Here is an 18,885-nt window from a genome sequence, read left to right on the forward strand (position 1 = left end):
CCCCTCCGCAGCCCTCCCCTCCCCTCCGCAGCCCTCCCCTCCCCTCCGCAGCCCTCCCCAGTTCGAGTTGGATTTCTTCCGCTCCTTAGATTTTGTCCACGGATGGTGCCCATCAGACACAGGGGTAAGAGGCAGAGATATATGGGCCACCGTGGGCCCCTACGATTAAGAGCCCTCAAGTCCCAGTGGAGTGGGACATCTGGGGATTTGGGAGGTCAGAGACGGGGGAAGAGTCTGGCCTTGAGTCAGGTACATTTGGACAAAATGCACATGTGAGGAATACAATGGAGAGCCCTTGGTTGGAAAGTCTTCCTAACACACACTTCCGTGGTGTGACTGCACATGGTTATGCTGTGGACAAGGAGCCATGGTGTTGGGGACTGCTCCGTGTCTGCTTTCAGACGGGAGGGGTGGAAATGGCTGTTAGACTAGTGGTTCTCAACCAGGTATTTCTGTCCACTGCGGGGACACCTGGCAATGTCTACACGTGTTTTTGTGTGGTGGTGACGCCATAGACGTCTCTTGGATAGAGCTCTGGGTTGCTGCTAAACATCTGGTAGAACAGCACATGCCAACAAGAGTTACCCAGCCCTGAGTGCTAACAGTGCTGTGGAGGCCGAGGAACCTTGTGATTCAAGGGCTGACTCAGGTGCTGACCTTGAAATCCTTCTTGAGGAGCAAGTCACTGTGCAGTGCCCCTGCCTTAGGCATCACTTACCCGGAATTCCTCTTTAATCTGGCTCGAGTTTGTCTGTGGATCCAGTTTGTTCATGTCATAATACAGAGACCTAACTTGGGAAGCAGGCACAGAGGTGTCCCCGCAAAGACAGGCTTCCAGGATCGCATCGTGGATAAACACATACTGCTCCTGCAGAAGGAGATGGAACAAGTTACTAACTTTAGAGAACCAGAGGAAGAGGAAAGACAGTATCAATTTTAGCCTCACATCATCAAGAGAGTGGAGACAATTCCTCCAGAGAGAAACACAGTCCAAGGGCTCAAGTGCTAGGAGACCGGGTCACAATGACAAATATTATAGATTGACTAAAACCAATCAGACCCAATACAAACCACCACACGCACTGCGGCACCATGAAAACTGTGGCTAAAGAGCACTGTCATTCTGATCCTACTCACTGGGAACTCAGTATTTCACATGAGGAATGAGCAGAATTTTATCTATGGTAGGATTTGCTGATCAAAACAATAGTGCAAAGAAGGTCCAGAAAAACTTGGCATTACTATGAAGACAAAAAGTTCTGAAGTTCTTAATTCAGAACATGAAAGTACTTAGAAGTTCTTATTTCAGAACATAAAAGTTAATATGATGATTATGAAAGCTCTTAGAGGTACAGAGAGCTGTTCTCATATATATGTTCAATGAGTACACAGTGTAAACACAGGGCCTCTAACTGATTTGGCACTGACTTTTCTTAAAATTCATTGTTAGAGTCTTATCATATTTATTATTTTTAGTTATATGAAAAGTTTAAAAAGCCTCTTATTACAGCTAATTTGGTTGATTTCTATACATAAATGGGACTTTTAATTATTTTTTTCAGCAACCTCTTGTCCAACAGATTGATTCCCAAAAACAGCACACTACCACTAAATACCTGAAAAAAGAAGATCCAAGTGAGAAATGGGAGTGGCAACATTGATTAACTATAAAGTATATTAAAAGATAAATTATTATGATTATCTTTCAAACACAGTATCCCCTTTCTAAGGAAAAGGGCCCATGAAAGCAGCATTTACAGTTTCTGTTATTTTTGTTAGCTAAAAAAAAATGGGATTAGGTTTCCCAGAGGCTTTCATAAACTTAAATGCACAATCTAAATGGAAGGGGTTCTTCCTTCTTCTTCACTTCGTGAATCATTTTCCAGGTGGTGGGTGTGACGCCTACTTAAAACAATCAAATATGAGTAAAAATATGAATGTCCTAAGAGCAGGATGTAATATTGCTTCTGGAAAAATGGAAATTCCCCATATACCTTGAACTTCCACTTACAGAGTTACTAGTTAGCATAGACATATAGAGTGCTTCACAAAATGGGCAAATCCCCACGACGCCAGACACTGGGCAGGATTTTTAGGGTCAGGAGGCTTCTGTTCTGCCCAGGACCCCGGGAGAAGAACAACGTGCACAGAGATAGCCCTTCAGGCACTATTCTCAGGAGTGGTCTTGCTCTGGTTACCAGCTAGTTTAAAAGATAGAATAAAAGGCAATGGTACTGAAAGTCTGAGCACTTAACAGGACTTTTTTTGGTCCCTTAACACAGAAAGAAATGTGCAAATTTGAGCTCTTGATTCTGTTACCTGGAAAACTCCTGGGTTTGCTTGATTTGTTTATGAAAGGCAAAACAAAAAGGAGGAACGGAGGGAGGGAGGGAGGGAAGGAACAGGGAATGCCAGGTAGGTCACTTGAACAGATAATTGCCTGGATTCCTTGTGTCCTTGGCCCTGAAACGGGGAGATACAGGAGAGACCTCAGGGACCAAGGCCCCAGGCTAGGTGATGAGCGGGAGTACCTCTGTTTGCACCATGTTCACCCTCCGTGACCGCAGCTCCCTGACGCAGTTGTAGATGTCGACGACCCCTTCCCTTTCAGCCATGTCCAACATGATATCAATGACGATGAAACAGCCAGTCCTCCCTGCACCAGCACTGAATGAAAAGGGGGGTCTGTCAGTGGATGAAGAAGGACCATACTGGTGCTGCTGCTTTTTAAATATTTTATCAAGGTGAAATTTACATAATACAAAATTAAACCTCTAAAAAGGTACACTCCAGTGGCATTTAGTGTTCCCAAAATGTGCAACCATCACCACTCTGAAGTTCTAAAACATACTCATCATCCGCAAAGGTGGCCCTGCACCCATCACCCACTGCGGTTCCTTCAAGAGGCTCTGGAGCTCTGCTTACCTGCAGTGCACCACCAGTGGGCCTGCATTGGGTGGGCTCTTGGACTTGACTTGCCGCACGAATCCCAGCAGGCCGGTGGCATGGTAGGGGACCCCATGATCCGGCCAGCCAGTGAAGTGAAACTGTCTGATCTCTCGGATTTCATGCACACCTCTCTGCAGTAGTTGTTTAACCACAACAAGGAAGAGAACAAGGGAAAACAAACCACAAATGAGCAGGGATAGCTGGGAGAGTGGAAACAGTCCTCATGTAGCAAGTCTAGGGCCAGGAAACAGTGGACTGCTGGGGAAGGAGGCCATCCTTAGATCTTACATACAATGTGGAAGGCATTGTACCCTTAGGAAGATGGCTGGGTATGAAAGGGAGATGATGTTTGGGAAAAACGTTAATTTTTAGGTGTAATTCCAGCAAACGGATGAATTGGTTGTGTTGTTTGAAATTCCTTTCTAAAAAGTAGACTATGTTAAAGGTTTGTCTCACTTAGATCACACGGTGTCTGGTGAGGTGAGAGTCTGTAGAGAAAGAGGCACAGAGGGGGGCCTGAAGGAATTAGAGGATATCTGTGTGCTCAATACCAACTCCGTGTTGGGGCTTTCCGGTATCCTGGAACCTCTCACAGCAGGGACTGGAGTGGTGCACACTCACTGAGCATGCTCAGATGATGCTTGCAGGAGGAATGAATGAGGACACCTTTCCAACTAGACAGGTCAGAAAACTCATCTGCATTTACAGCTCTGTTTCTTAGGTTTCTCTTTTTAATGTGGGTAAATATTTTACCCATTCATCCAATCGCTGGCAATCTGAATGATTACACTGTCCCAGGCATTATGTGAGGTGCTAGGGCTACAGAAGTATGTTTTTGAATGGCCATCACAGTCTGCTTGTGGCAAACAGGCATGTAAGCCAATATATACTATGGGAATTGAAAGGTATTTTTGCTGGAATTCTATGCTAGGTCAACAAATTGAGGGGAGCTGCCTGCTGCTCAACTGTAGTGAAGGCAGAAAGAAAGAGACTTTATAGTTTGCTTTTGGTTTTAATTTACTTTTGTTTTGAGAATAATTAAGGTAATTTATACCTGTCTATTTTGTTTTCTAAGTATGAGCCTATATATTAAGACTGTGTTTTAAAGCAAAAGACTGTTTTGAAAACAAAACCAGAATTAACTCTGCATGTACATCTAGGATCAAATTGGACTTTCTTCCTTCTCTCATTCCATTTTCTGAACCATTTCTGCATTTGGTTTTATTGTCTCTTAAAAGTAAACACTCATTAGCCTTATCACTTTCACCATCAATCATTGTTCACACATACTTAGTGAGCAAAGAAGAAATTCAGAATTTTTATGTGCTTTGAAAGAGCAGAAGAGCAAACAACTGCAGACTTGCTTGGCACCCACGTGTTAATACGTCTTCATTTAATAACCCATAAATGCTGGAGCTTTATTTCTCTGTGAAAATGCCATTCTTGACCAGAGTTTAAGCATTAAGGAATTAAGCAGTCAGGGATTCACAAATGCAAATCAATATTGTCGTCTGCTAAATAGGCTCTGTGATCCCAGAGTAGTCTGATTAGGTCGTTAGGAGCCCAAATTCCTTATTACTAAAACCAAGGGAACATTTGCCAGTCTCAAGGTCTCCATTAGGAAACATACAGCTGAGCCTGTGTCAGCCTCCAAACCCCTAAATAGCTCCCCCAGCTTTCTGCATGATGACCCAGGCAGGACTGATCCATTTTGGTGGTATGCATTCCCATATATAAACTGGGACAGCTTACTGACGATAAATATTTTATTCCAAAGGGGAAAAAAGGGCATATCTTTCTCCGTATCCTGGTGGGTTTTTTTGGGTAGTGGGAGCATGGGCTGTGCTTCTCTCTCTGGCTTTGTTACATTTCAGTTCCAGCAACCTCAAGTCCTGAACTACAGCTCTCAACTGATCTAAGACTCTTTTTCTGAGCAAGGTAAATATCAGTTTCTGGAATGTAGAAAACGTTTCTCAAAATTAAACCTCCACCCTTGAATATGTTTGCTATTGACAAGAGTGGCAAAGGAAATTGCTTCTGATCCAGCTTTCATTCTTGTTCATTGACACAGCAGTGTCTCCTTTTATCTGCTTTGGAATGTAACACATTTGGGGAAGAACATGATAGATGTCATCAGTGGTCACAGCCCAAATACCTCCCAATTTGATACTATTGCTTCCTGATTTTTCATTATAACAAGCATGAATGTTATATATAAAAATGTGAGAGTCACTTAATTTTTTTTTTTTTTTTTTCCCAAGACAGGGTCTCATTCTGTTGCCCAGGCTGCAGTGCAATGGCGCAATCGTGGTTCACTGCAGTCTTGAACTCTCAGGTTAAAGCGATCCTTTAGCCTCAGCCTCCCAAAGTGTGGAGATTAACAGGCATGAGCCACCACACCCAGCTAGTCACTTAATTTTGAACCAAGTCATATAATAGTCCCTGGCCCAAAGTGGGCGCTTAAGAAATACTTGTGAAATGAATAGTCATGTTCTGTCTTGTATAGTACATGTTCTGTCTTGGAGACAGGAGGATCATCTTCTCATGCCCTCTCTGAATTCTAGGCAGCTCCTGGGTAGCGAGAATTCAGTGACCACTGTCAACTTTGTTTCTCCCAGGATAGGCAGGGGTAGATTCACCAGACAGCCTAAATCCATGGAGACTTCAGGGGCGTCTTCCTTCTGACACTCTGGGTACTGCATAGTATTTAAAATCTGTTTAGCTTGGAATCATCAGCTATGTGGGAAACAAAAGACAACAATCAGATGCAAAGCAGGAATTCGTGAATTCCAAAGAGCATTGCGTCTGCTTGTTTTGCAGAGCAGAGCCCAAATCCATTTTCACCTTTAGGCCCCTTGATGCAACATGATCTCAAAATAGAATCAGAATTGCAGGCATCTCAGAGTACATGCTTACCCGTTTTCTTCCTTCCTTTCTAATGAGAAAGTTTAAAACCTACAAGAAATGTTCTACAAAAGCACTAATGATTTGTTTTCCTTAAAGATTCCAATTGCCCGGTTAGAAAATCACTAACATGTCATTTTGATTTCCCCAAATGCATTAACAAGCTCCTTCTTCCTTCTCTTCCCTCCACCACCTCTTCATTGGGTGTCTAGTGACTAAAATAACTGGATATTTCAGACACATTTCTGTGCAGCTGGGAATTTGGGAGAGGACAATAAGAGGTTAAAAAAAAGAGCAAAGAAACAAACAAACCCTTCCTTTTGCTACAAAGATGCATTTTCAGCTTATTAGAGAGCTGACTATTGTTCAAAAAACTCCATGTTTAAGTGATGGCTTTTGGATGATTTTTTTAAAGAAAAAAAATATTGAGGGTCTTTTATCGCTGTTTTAATGCGGTTATTCATGAGTGCTCTTGCCCACAGCCATACAAAAATCCTCCATGTGTTTTTTTTCCCAATCCTGCCTAAGAAGGAAAAAATTGACATCAAAGTGTGAGGTTCAGAACTTGAAGAATTGAGTCAACCAGAACTCCTCATTCTTTGAAGTCTCCAAGCTTTCTGCCTGCTTATTAAAAAAGATAGGCCAAGAAAAAAATGCTAAATAGTATGAGAAACAGATTAAAATAAAGTCTTTCCAGCTTTGTGATTCTATGACAAATTTGGATCTGCAAACCAGGAAAGGTAGTTCAAAATATCAGACTAAATTAGCCAATAAGCAGATGTTGCAATTTCCTTGATTTCCTAAAACTGGTCTTGTTCATCTAAAAAGCGCATTTAGATGCAGTGAGAATATAGAGTGGAGAGGAAGGCCAAAATCCAATTCCCTAGCAATCTGCCTGTAACCCAGGTCTTGCAAGAAGACCTGCTGCTATTACACGAGTATAAGCTGAACAAATTCACACCAAGATCCCTAAGTCCAAGGCAGCTGTGCAGGGCTCAGTTATGGAGAATCAACTCTCCATAGAAAAGTCTGTGGATCTTTCGAAGGCAGAGTGTTTCTCAGCCACATCACCTCCACTTTCCCCAGAGCCTACCTGTGACACTTCTCTGGATGGACTGCAGTTTGCTTCACCTCCGGCCCCTCCCTATGTCAGCAGAAAGAGGGGGAATAAGGAAATTCCCTGTTATGCCCTACAGTGCTTCCCAGAGAAGAAGCCCCATCCATGCACATGGGATGAGGCAGGGCAGAACCAAAGCAGAGCATTCACCGACCCAACACCAGTGACTACAAAAGGGGAGAACCAGTATGGGAGTGAGCATGAATGAATGCGCTGGTTCATGCAAGAGTGTCCCATGTCTAATGGGGATCAGTCACTTAGGTTTCCAGGTAGGTCACTTCCACCTGGAAAATCCATCAGTCCACATTAAACCAGAGCTTTGGAAAGCCACAAGGAAGTGAGGGATTCCAGGAGGAGTTAGGACCTGTGTCTCAACACTGATACTAACTCCCTACTGGGAAATGCATTATGGACATACACTATGAAGGAAATTTACCAAACTGGAAGGACATTTATCAAAATTTAACAAACTTTGTTCTGTGAACAAAGAAAGAGAGACGGGCAGAACAATATCAACCAGGGAAAGAAAATAAAGAAATAGACATTAACTTTTGGTTTACTTACAAAACATAGATTCTTATGAAATGAGAATGATTTGTTTTAAAGATGGAACTGAACTATTATAGAATCAGAGGGCAAGATGCAATCTTGAGAAACCATTGGATTGAGCCTACCTGCATTTGGATATAAGCATGTGTAAAGTATCCTATATAAGTTAATGAGGCTAGTATGATACCATGAGTGTCTGACCATAGCTTTTAAAAGCAGTATGAAAACTTACCTTTTCAACAGCAAATGTTCTTATCACATATTCTGCCAGTAGTTCTGTTTCTATGAGGGTAACTTTAATGTCTTTATATATCTCTGTGTCATCTGGCCAGTATTTGCAGCATTTGACCTTTAGAAAACACAAAAGAAATTACAGGTTTACAGTTTGGTTTTTTTTTGAAGTTCCTCAAATGATGGGTCACACTATGATTTATAGGATAAAATTTGCACACAAAAGTTAATTGTATACTCAAGAGCAAGATCTACTTTTTGTAGATCACCTGTGTTTTTATTCTTCTCAGAAGAAAACAATATTTGGGCTGGGTGTAGTGGCTCACGCCTGTAATCCTAGCACTTTGGGAGGCCGAGGCGGGCAGATCATGAGGTCAGGAGATTGAGACCATCCTGGCTAACACGGTGAAACCCCATCTCTACTAAAACTACAAAAAATTAGCCAGGTGTGGTGGCAGGCGCCTGTAGTCCCAGCAGGGTGAGGCAGGAGAATGGCATGAACCCAGGAGGTGTAGCTTGCAGTGAGCTATGGGAGTTATGGGAGAAGTAAAGCCTAGAAAAATGGTCTAAGTTTAAAAAATTGTATTTTTACCACAAACATCCCAGTTACTGTAACCATTCATTTCCTGTGCATCTCTACTCAGAGAACAGCCTGCAAAAATAAACTGTGAAGGAAGTTTGCAATATTTTAGCTCTTCTTTTGAATTCCTTCTAGTTTCAGAAAGTGATTGAAAACTTTTTATTTTAGGAGGAGTGGGCAGAAAATTAGAATGAACACTAAAGATTAGAATTATTTTTTTCTGAAGGAAGTAGCTATGTCATTTTCCCAAATTAGAACTACAGATTCATTTTAATATAAGTAAATTCAATAAACAAAACTTCCTAAAATATGAAATTGTCTGTCCATATTGACTGAAGTCTCTAATCTCAGGTGGAAGAAATTTACTGGACTTGGCTTCTCCTAGCAAACTGTGTGTATTTTTATATATATATATATAAATTTATATATATATATATATATAAATACATATTTATATGTTTTTTTTGGTAAGAATGTTCTTCTAGACATCATGATGAGGGGAGAGCAGGACCAGAGGCTGGGCAGGAACATGTGACCATCTCATCTCAAGGCTCTGTCCTTGGCCTCTTCTGCCTCCCCAGGATTCCTGGCATTTTCATCTACTCCTGTCCCTGCCCCTCCATGGATGAGTTTCTATTCTGTAACTCTAGCCCTGTTTCTCCATGTGCTGAATTTAATGTTTTTTGTTTGTTTGTTTTTGTTTTGTTTTCTTTTTTAGAGACAGGGTCTTGCTCTGCCATCCAGGCTGGAGCACAGTGGCGTGATCACAGCTCACTGTAATCTTGAACCCTTGGGCTCGAGCGATCTTCCCTCCTCAGCCTCCTGAGTAAGTAGGACTACAAGCACATGTCACCATGCACAGCTACTTCTTTTATTTTTTATAGAAATGGGGTCTTGCTGTGCTGCCCAGGTCTTGAACTCCTGGTCTCAAGTGATCCTCCTGCCTTGGCCTTGAAAAGTGTTGGGATTACAGGCATGGGTCACTGTGCCCAGCCTTCTGAATTTGATTTTTAACTTCTTTTGTGAGCATTTCCCTTGGAGGTCCTAGCAGCACCTCAAAGACCATAAGTCTAAAAGAGAATTCTTTGCCCCACAGCCACTGCTCTCCTCCTGACTTCCTATGTGACTGCTATGATTCCCTTAATCAACCCATTCCTTCTCCAAAACCCAACCATTTGCCAAGGCTGGGAGTGTCTTTGAAGTAGCTCTCAAAGTGTGGTTTCCAACTTCTTAGTCCCTCTGCCACAATCCTAAATTTAGGCTCTAGTGTCTTCCTGCATGGGCATTCTACGTATCCCAATACCAGAAAAACTCTCTCAATGTGTAATCCCAATGCCATTTACTTGTTCTGCTCAAGAATCTCCTATTTCTAACTACTTTCTGAAACTAAATAAAAATTATCTGGCCAGGCACGTAAGAACCATTTTTTAAATATGGCCCCGACCAGCATTTCCGGTCTTATCTTTTATAGCTGTCTTTTCTATGCACATATATTTTATGTTGAAGGACAAGTGCTTGCCCTGATTGCCAAACATACCCCATGATCCAAACTCCTACTCGCACCATTCCTTCTATTTAGAATGTTCTCCTCCCATCCATTTCTTCCCAGTTGAAGATATTTTGCATTCTTCAAAGTACATCTCACATGCCACACTCCTTCAAAGTCTCCTCCATAAAGGTGAGCTCTTTTTGCTGCCCTGATGAAACATGCTTGTTCTGACCCTGGTATCATGCCCTTCTTGCACTGTTTGACTGTAAGCTTATTCCTGGCCAGCACATAAACGGTGTTGTTTTGCTTATTTCTGCAAACCCTGCAACACCTGATAGCTGTGTCCTGTGCACACTAAATATGCAATGTATACATATAAAACTGAATCTCATGCAGACAGTGATAGGCTCAGTGTAGAAAGGAAAGTTCCAGACTGGGAAAGTTTACAAAAAAGAAATCTGAGCTGAGAGGACCTCTCCCAGAATGCCAACCCCCTGAGGCGCACTGATGTTCCCCATGAGCTATGTGGCTGCTTATTTTAGCTGCCTCCTTGTGAAACTTTCTGGCCATGGATTCAGGGCCCTTCCAGGGAAGCCTCATTACCTTTACTTGGCAAGACGTAAACCAGATATGCTGGGAGTTGCAGATACTGCAGAGCAGGTGACAATGACGGTCCCTGCCCTCGGTAAGTGTTCAGTCTTCTTTGGAATCTTTTCCCTCCTCATTATGGGAATATTATTTGTAACTTTATAAAGGGCTTATCTATAATATCTCAGAAATTTACATAATGGATACCTTTGCTCTATCAAAAATATCCCAGAGTAAGAGAGACCTACAATTTCTCCTTTCCCAGATGTAAAGTCAGTTTGAGCAGATCATGCATATTTGTGGAGATGTCTAATTTGACAGTTACAATGATTTCATTTCAAGAGTGTCCAGCACCACACTTTTATGAGGCCAGTTAGCAAATATGCTTATATGGGATATACTAGATTCTCCTGTATATTAGGGCATTAGCTTTTACCTTTTTGTGACTTCAGTTATGCAAGCAGAAGGTAGTGGGATAGATATAAAACTACATACATCGTATACAGGCACACTTTAAAAATAATTATTGGTGAATATACACTTTAAAAATTCATTTCTCTGAAAATGACAACTGAACAGAACACACACATCCGCAACGTAGTTATACCAGGTTTATCTTACCTAATAAAAACACCTTATCAAGATATATCTTAATAACGATTTTACTAATTACAAGATGCAATTGATGTGTGATATTTTGGATGGTCACCTAATCTTCCATTTAGACTCTTTAACCTCCTTGTTCTTGAATTTTCAGAAATATGACAGCGGGGTGCGTCAGTGCCCAGAAATCAGGGAAATCAAATGCCCCTTGCATGCACTGAAAGCTCGGTTTCTTTGGAATTATTGGGAGGTGCGCTCCCAACTGCTTCAACTCCTTGGAGCGACCTCTGGTTCCATCCGAAATCCGACCCTGGGCCCTCCCGGGCTGGCTGTCCCCCGCACCCAGCTCCAGGCTCTCAGGCTCCTGGCCCCCCGCGGCCGGATGCAGCCGGGCGCCCCCGCGCGTCGGCGGCAGGCAGCAGCCGCCAGGGCTTCCAACTTGGGCCGCGCTTCCGCAGAACAGGTGCCGCGGCTCTCCCAGCGAAGCGAGGGAACAATGAAAAGAAAATGCGATTTGCTCTCAACTGCTCGGCACCGTGCTGACTTCGCGCCGCCCGGATGCCTCCGACCGGGCGGTAATTGCGAGGGAGGAGGCGCGGGGCCGCTTCCTTCCAGAACGCGTGCTGGGCAGGGCCCCTCCCAAGCACAGGCACCTGGCGGGGCGGACCCAAAACAGGCGGCCTAGGCATTTCGAATCCGGTCCTCCCCATCTCATCTCCCAGAATATCCCGAAATGGTTTGCCACATCTGTTTTCAGCCTACTAAAAGCCCTTCTAAATTGGGTTTCTTTTAGTATCTTTTTAACTGCTTGGACTTGTGTCAAGTTATTATTTTGCTTAAAAAAAAAAAAAAGGAAAAGGAAGACAAAATATGCTTCGTTCTCGCTGCATTTAGATTTTCCATGTCTGGAGACTGTGGGGCTCGCAGTCGCCTCCTGTCCTTTAAGGTCTTAATACAGAGATGCTGGAACTACTGGTTTGGAGGTGCCCGTTGGAGGCCAGGAACCAAGGAACTGGAGGCTCCCCTGCTCTGATCGTGCGCCTGGCTTGGCTGCCTCCTGCAGCCCAGCGCTGTCTGCACAGCTTCTAGGAGAGGCTGCGCCTCCCACGCATCCTAATCATGTCAGGCGGCAGCCTCCAGCCCAGAAAGCAAGGTCCGGAACCCGATCGTCTAATTACCTTAGTGCCCTGGCGGTGGTTCCATCAGGCCATCAATCAGGCTAACAGTCCTGAGCCCTGCCACCTGTTCATTACTGCCGGAGGGCGGCAGGAATAGATGTAGGTTCCCTGCTCCAAAGGGGTGATCCTTGTTGGCTTTACAACTCACAAACACGAAACAGCACAGAAAGCGCTATAACTCCAGGATTTCTAACTTCCTGAAAAAAGATCTTTGAGGTGGGTCATTTTAAGCCAGCAGCCCAGATAATATCCAGGTAAGTTAAAGTCAGGATGGCTAGGGGCCAGAGCTGTGGCTCCCGAGGCTGCCAGCACATGACTGTAACCTTCAGGGCATTTGACATGACTACAGCAGCTGTTATCAAAGTGAAGCAGGCATGAGACTCCCTTGGAGGGATTCTGAACAAATTCAGTAGGTGTGACTTTGTGGGGCCTGAAAATGTGCACTGTGAACAAGCTCCTAGGTGATGCTGTGGTCTCTGGACCACACTGTGGGCAGCAAGGATTGAGATAGCACAGCCGCAGAGTCTGGCCAGCCTGGAGCCCCGGCTCTCACGCAGTGTTGACGTGAGCTAGAGGGGCTCACTGGAGTTTGCTCACCTGCAGGGGCTTCATCTGTAAACAGGGCATGATTATAGGTCCTATGGCAGAGAGTTCTAAGAAGTCAGTGGTTCCCAAATTTGCCTGCATATTAGAATCACTTAGTTGGGGGGAGGGAGGTCTTAACAAATTCTACAGCCCAGGCCACACTCTAATTAAATCATAATTTCTGGGGTGGGACAGAGGTATCAGTAGTTTATTGAAGCCCCCCTCCCCCCCGGCCATTCTGAAGTGTAGATACATTTGGGAACCACTGGATTAATTGATAAAATGTGATGAAAACAGCCATGTGCCAAGTTTATCCAAAAATGGAAATTGAAAAAATGAAAATTCTGACTATTAAGTGATAGTTTGTGATCTGGACCCTAGATGTCTACAGGAATTCAGAGGCCAAGGAGCCCACGGAGGCCTGGAGAGAGGAGGCAGGGTGTCCCGAAGAAGGAGGAGGGCAGAGGTGAGTACTGACAATTGTGCATGGCTTATGATCGTGAAGGGACAGCTGGGGGAACCCTCTGCTGACTCCTCTCTCCCTCAAACCTTATCTGAGAAGATGAGAGAGAGGGAGAGGGAGACTGGCATGTCCATTTGCCTATCAGTGTGGTTTGATTAACTCCCAACACAATAGGTGGTTTTGGAGAAGGGGATTCAAATCAAATACAGCTGTGAGGAATCCTGGAGACAGTCAATTTCCAAACACTCATTTTCAAGACTGTCGCAACTCCCATCCACCGAGCAGTTCCTACTTTGAACTGGACACACTGGATGCCTGCATTCTGATATCTGTGGCCTCACTTAGTGGCTGGAAGAGCATGTGATTTGCCCAGAAGAGACCTAGCAAGGGCCAGGCTGGTCTCGATCCTTTTCATTCCTTGTATTTCCTTGTGCTTCTGGAAGGAAGAAGCAACAGGCAGGGCTAGGGAGGGCAAGTGGCTTGCTCAAGGCAGTAAATTAGATGGTGATGAAGGAGAGGCTGAAACACAGGCTCTGACTCCAGCTGCAGGGCCCTTTGGGAGGATGTAACTCAAGGTGCTTTACGCTTTCCTCAGTCTTACCTGGAGGCTTGGCCTCTTGAACAGAAACAAAGTAGGAAGTCCTGAAGTGACTTCAGCTGCCTTTTGTGGGGGGGCAGAAGAGGAGACGGGTGGAGGGGTGGGGCAGGAGAGCAGAATGCACGCTCTGAAACCATCATCCTCCTTTGTCCGTTAGCACAAGCTGCTGTGTTTCTGCTCTGCCCCCTGTGTCAGCAACTCTCCTAGTCCGCAGGAGGGAGCCTGGGCAGAACTGAAGGTGTGTTTATGTGCATGCGCATGAGTACTCATTTTGCTAAGAAACCCATGATGAAGAAGGACTAAGAAATGTAATTGTTAGCTCTTAAGTTGGGGGCACCATAATGTGATCCAATAAACACAACTTTAAAGGGGAAGAAGGGAGGAAAAATAATAAGGCAGTTACAAGTTTTGATTTGTCAAGAGTTTTTAAGACACACTTCTTTGTTTGTATTGAAAAAGATATCCAAACAGAGTATCCATACTTCTATTAATAGCTGTGTTGGGCCGGCTGAGAAGAGGTTTGATGGACATTGGATAGTGAGAGCAGAAACACTGCCATGAAGCACAGCTACCACACAGAGCCCAGCCAAGAGCAGCTGCCAGCTTTGTTTCCAAGATAACAGATTTATTGTATCCCCAAACCTTTTGGTTTAGAGGTCTCACAGGAATAAAACATTACTCATTTAAATATCCTGAGAACACAGATTGCTCTGGTCTCAGTGTGATGGAGTAAGATGGACGTGGATTTTTTTCCATCTTCCTTGTGATGGTGCAGCAGGTGACTTCCACCCCGAGCCTGTTTCCTCATGCATCATATGAGATCATATTATTAACTTCTTAGGGAGGGTGTGAAGATTAGATGAGATTTTTAAAAGTATATATAAAGTTGCTGATTAAGTACCTGGCTTATCATAGCTTTCCTAGATTCTTCCTTTCAGACTGGCTTTATTTGGAAGGGGGGACCTTCCTTGGGAAACATCCGTGAAGATTATTTCAAAACTGGCAGCCAATCAAGAGCTGCTGGAAGTCTGGATAGTTTGAGTTTGGGAAATAACTTCATATCGTAAGTAAATCTCTCTCTCATGCCTTTACGGTCCTGCCTAAAGTACCCTCACAAGGCTTCTGTTTTCCAATTGCATCTATTAATTAATGTTATTATTTAACGGGCATACAATACTTATAAGCACAAGGTCACATCTGTATCCACAATGCTGGTTTTCATCAGCTGTAAAGAAACATGCAGCCTGGTCCCCTTGTGGAATTTTAAGTGTTATCCTACAAACCACACGAGAAATCTGTCTTGTTACTTTCCTCTCTTACCTCATCTTGATGAAAACTTAATCAGAAAGCAGCATCACTCAAACCGCAGCCAGACTTTCAGGAGACACGTTATTTCCACTGCTTGTTCCCCATCTTATTCAAGAGGTTCGGCTTGACTTTTAGCTATTCCCCAAATGTAAGTCCTCCAGGTGGCCAGGGGAGGGAGATTTGCCACCAGCAAGGGCAACAAACAGAGAGTGTCACATACTACTCTACAGATTCTTCTGAAATAAGAACTTCAGGAATCTTTTGAGCAATGACATTATTAGAACACATATATATACCGCCAGGTACATCAGAGAGGACATTTCTTAGAGTGGTACGTGATATATCTGTTGAGAAAAGAAATCCCTATTTTCTGTCATTGTCAGTCTTCACGTGTGTCAGGGTCACAGTACAGATCTATGACTTTGTGCCAGTCACAGAACTGTTCTGGCCCCCCGTTTCCTTATGTGCCAAAGACTAGATCACATGCTGGTGAAAATGATTCCAACTCCTAACGCTATCTGATGATATGCCTGCTCCCATTAACTTTGTGGGGTAAGTACTATTATCCTTATTTTACAAACAACATAAAGCTGGGAGAGATTAAGAGACAGGAGACCTAAGGGACCAACACTGTGGCTGCAATGAGGGAAATCCTGTGTGTAGCTCAGGGCTGTGGTGTCCAGGCTGTCCTGCCAGTCATTCAGACAGCCCTGAAAGCCCATGACAAGCAGAGTCCGGACTGGGCATTGCTGGGGATGCAGAGAGCAAGGAGACATAGTTCTAATAGTCACTGACAGACAGATGTGTAAACAACAAACTCACTCAAGGCAGAATGAGGGGTAAGTTTACTGGTCAAGAGCACATTCCCTAGAGCCACACTGTCTGGGTTCAAATCCAGGTCCCATTTATTAGCTGTGTGACCTTGGCTTCATTTTCCCATCTGTAAAATGGGATAAGAGAGTTGTTATGAATATTAACTCAATTCTTTCCTTGTAAAGCACCTAGAACATGCTCAGCACAAGTAAATGTTCATTAAAATTTTAAAAATGAAAACTGCTATTGGCAGTCAGAAGCATGCTAATTCCAAAGAAAGGTATGCAAAGCTTCAGAAGGGAAACTACCTTACAAATGAGACAGAAATATGGAGTGCTGTTTCCATGGGTGGATATGGAAGAGAGGGATATTCTAGACTTGGGGAGTTGGCAGAGGGCAGCTGGAGTGGTCTTGAGGCCCTGGCAGATGGGGGCTGGGAGGGTGCGATCCTCCGACAGCAGCAGGAAGCAGTCACTATTTTGTGACCGGCAGCTGCTTCTGAGGCCCTTCTCGCTGCACTTTGATGCTACACTTTGAAATAAAGGGAATTGTGTTGGGAAGGAAAGTTTGTATTCAACAGGAGTGGGAGGACACAGGAATGGGTTTTCTGTAGGAGCAGGGTTTTTAAAGGATACCGAGTTCCTTTGTGTAGGTGTGTGGAATCATTGCCACCACCGTGGGGCTCTCTGCAGCTGAGCCAGCTGCCCTGCTGGAATGGGCTACTAAGTGCAAGGTGCGAACGAACTGCGACAAGGGACGTGTGAGCAGGTCAGATATGGCAGAGCTGGGAGCAGTTGGGGCCGGGGATCACCCAGGATGATGTGCCAGGCAACCCCTCACCAGCGGCTTGCTTGGATCCTTCACACTGCCTGAGAAGAGGGCAGCAGCTTCAGGACTGGGGTGGCAGGATAACAGGCACAGGTCAGGGTTCCTAGAGCTGGTAAGCTCAGGCACTGGGTCTCCTGTGTCTCCCAAGTTGCCAAGATATGACCTCTCTGACTTAGCCAAGACCTGGGAAAGTTCTTGAAACACACATATGCACATGATATTCTTTTCTTCTAGATAGAAGGATAACATTTTAAGAACCTCGGATAAAGTTTTTATAATGAACTTTATCTTAAAAATGAACATTTAATGATGACACAGTGTGCTGTAACTGAAAGAAGCCTGGCAGGCAGGCAGGAGGGCTTGGGGCTAATCCCAGCTGTGTTCCAATCTAGCCCTGTGGTCCTGTGCAAGTCACTGAACATTCTGGTACTCAGTTTCCTTACTGGCAAAAGAGGAAACAAGACCATATGATTATTACAGGTATTCTGAGTCCTATAGTTATCTGATTATGTGATTCTAGAATGTGGTTCTTTGGAAGCCTTAGGAGTCAGGAGCATGGGTTCCAGAGTTCAAATCCTGGGTCCCACATTAACTAGCTGTATGAAGTTGCACCAATTTATTAATGTCTTTATTATACAGAGAATAGGATAACAATCATGTCTATTTCTTAATCACTCTGATGAACTAAAAACTCACCACACTGTCTTAAGTTACTTACATAAGAAATGTCCAGTAACTGTTAGTGGTGGTCACCATTACCCCAGCACTTCCGCTATTGAGAAGGGAACAGCACTCAGTATAGAGCTCCAGGTGCTTCATTTATTGTAAGACAGAATGCTTTATGGTCTGTATCAGTATTAGGAAGACAACAAGCTTTAATTTCAGAGGCATTAATCAGGGCTAAGTGCCTCTGAGATAGTCTGAAGTACATACCTGTCCCAGCTCATCTCTGAGGGAATAAAGCGCTCTAGGGGTGAAGGAAGGAAGAAGGGAAGAGGAATTTACAAAAGACACGGGTCAATCTGAGTCTCAACACCATCACCCTCTTCCTTAGGTTATCACAAGGAGCTGCTAAACAGATCAAAAGGCACTGAAGGATGGAGTGACAGGACATATGACCTGCCCGAGCCTTGCCTGCACATCACATAAGCAGTCCTAAGGATGTGAGGTATAATGATGCCGCCAGTTGAATGGATTGAAGCTCCTACACATACACTGTTGGTTTCAGATTCTCTACCCTACAACGTCAGAAAAGAATCTATTTTTGGTGAGATAACAAATGTGCTATGTTACTCTAGAATAAAGAGATCTGTTTACTTACAATTTTAAGTGATAAGCGTTCTGCTTCTATTTTATAGTAGACAATCTAAAGCTAAAAGATGTAAATGCAAACAGCGTCGGGTGTTGAAACATCTACTCCCAGCTTCCTTTCACATCCGCTTCTGCAGGCAGTCTTCCCCACTGTTCATCCCTGGTCTCCTGCAGTGCATCTGTTTCAGCCTGTGCTTCCTTATACAGAGTCCTAGCAAGTAATGCCGTGCAATACCTGGGGACTAACTCACCTCTGCTTCCTCAGCTAGTACTGGCCAAGGTGACCAGTCCATTTCTGGAACTCAGCAGTACCCCCACAACTTTCTAATCATGTTACCCAAATGCACGTTCCTTGTCCTGAGCTCTACAAACCTGTAATTCAGGCATAGGGAAGCAACTGACACACTATCTTCCTGTCGGGTACGAAGCGGGTTTTTGCATGGATTTCACCGCAGAGGTGTGTCCAGACCTATTCCACCTTCTCGCTGCTAGAAACCTGGTCCCAGAGACAGGGAGTGGTAGCTTATGCATAAGTTGCTGTCTGTCTCTGGTCTTAGACATATGGCAGGCACTTTCAGTGAAAATATTCCGAGGCAGTGAATTCTGGTTGTCTGTAGCCTACTGAATTGTATTCCTCCTTATTTATTTTCTTAGTTCATGAAACTAGAGACACTGATGTCTTTGCCAGTTTGTTAATCTGAACGCAATTGTGTAAAGACTCTATCTAAAACCAGTTACTGGACTATTCTGTTTCTTTGGTCCTGTCCTCCTGGAAGAGGCCCCAGCGGTTA

General features: G+C 44.0%; 1 protein-coding gene and 1 long non-coding RNA gene across 5 annotated transcripts in view; one reads left to right on the forward strand and one right to left on the reverse strand.

Moving 5' to 3' along the window:
• The window catches only part of PTPRM (protein tyrosine phosphatase, receptor type M), an 840,737-nt gene that overhangs the window by 27,344 nt on the left and 794,508 nt on the right, over positions 1–18,885 (reverse strand). For 3 of the 4 annotated variants that reach the window (XM_025365055.1, XM_025365057.1, XM_025365058.1), the window contains 4 exons: positions 7,752–7,868; positions 2,926–3,080; positions 2,532–2,667; positions 719–868 (listed from right to left, as the gene is read on the reverse strand). In XM_025365055.1, coding sequence (XP_025220840.1) covers positions 719–868; positions 2,532–2,667; positions 2,926–3,080; positions 7,752–7,868 — 558 coding nt within the window. Of the gene's footprint in view, positions 1–718; positions 869–2,531; positions 2,668–2,925; positions 3,081–6,946; positions 6,998–7,751; positions 7,869–18,885 lie in introns of all 4 variants that reach the window. The other variant, XM_025365054.1, reaches the window with a different exon arrangement.
• On the forward strand, positions 11,954–18,106 carry LOC112611348. Its single transcript, XR_003116633.1, has 4 exons — positions 11,954–12,131; positions 13,155–13,239; positions 13,992–14,072; positions 17,838–18,106. It is a non-coding gene; the product is annotated as an uncharacterized LOC112611348 (long non-coding RNA).

Source organism: Theropithecus gelada, chromosome 18 (genome assembly GCF_003255815.1).
Source record: "Theropithecus gelada isolate Dixy chromosome 18, Tgel_1.0, whole genome shotgun sequence".
In the NCBI taxonomy this organism is placed as follows: Eukaryota; Metazoa; Chordata; class Mammalia; order Primates; family Cercopithecidae; genus Theropithecus; species Theropithecus gelada.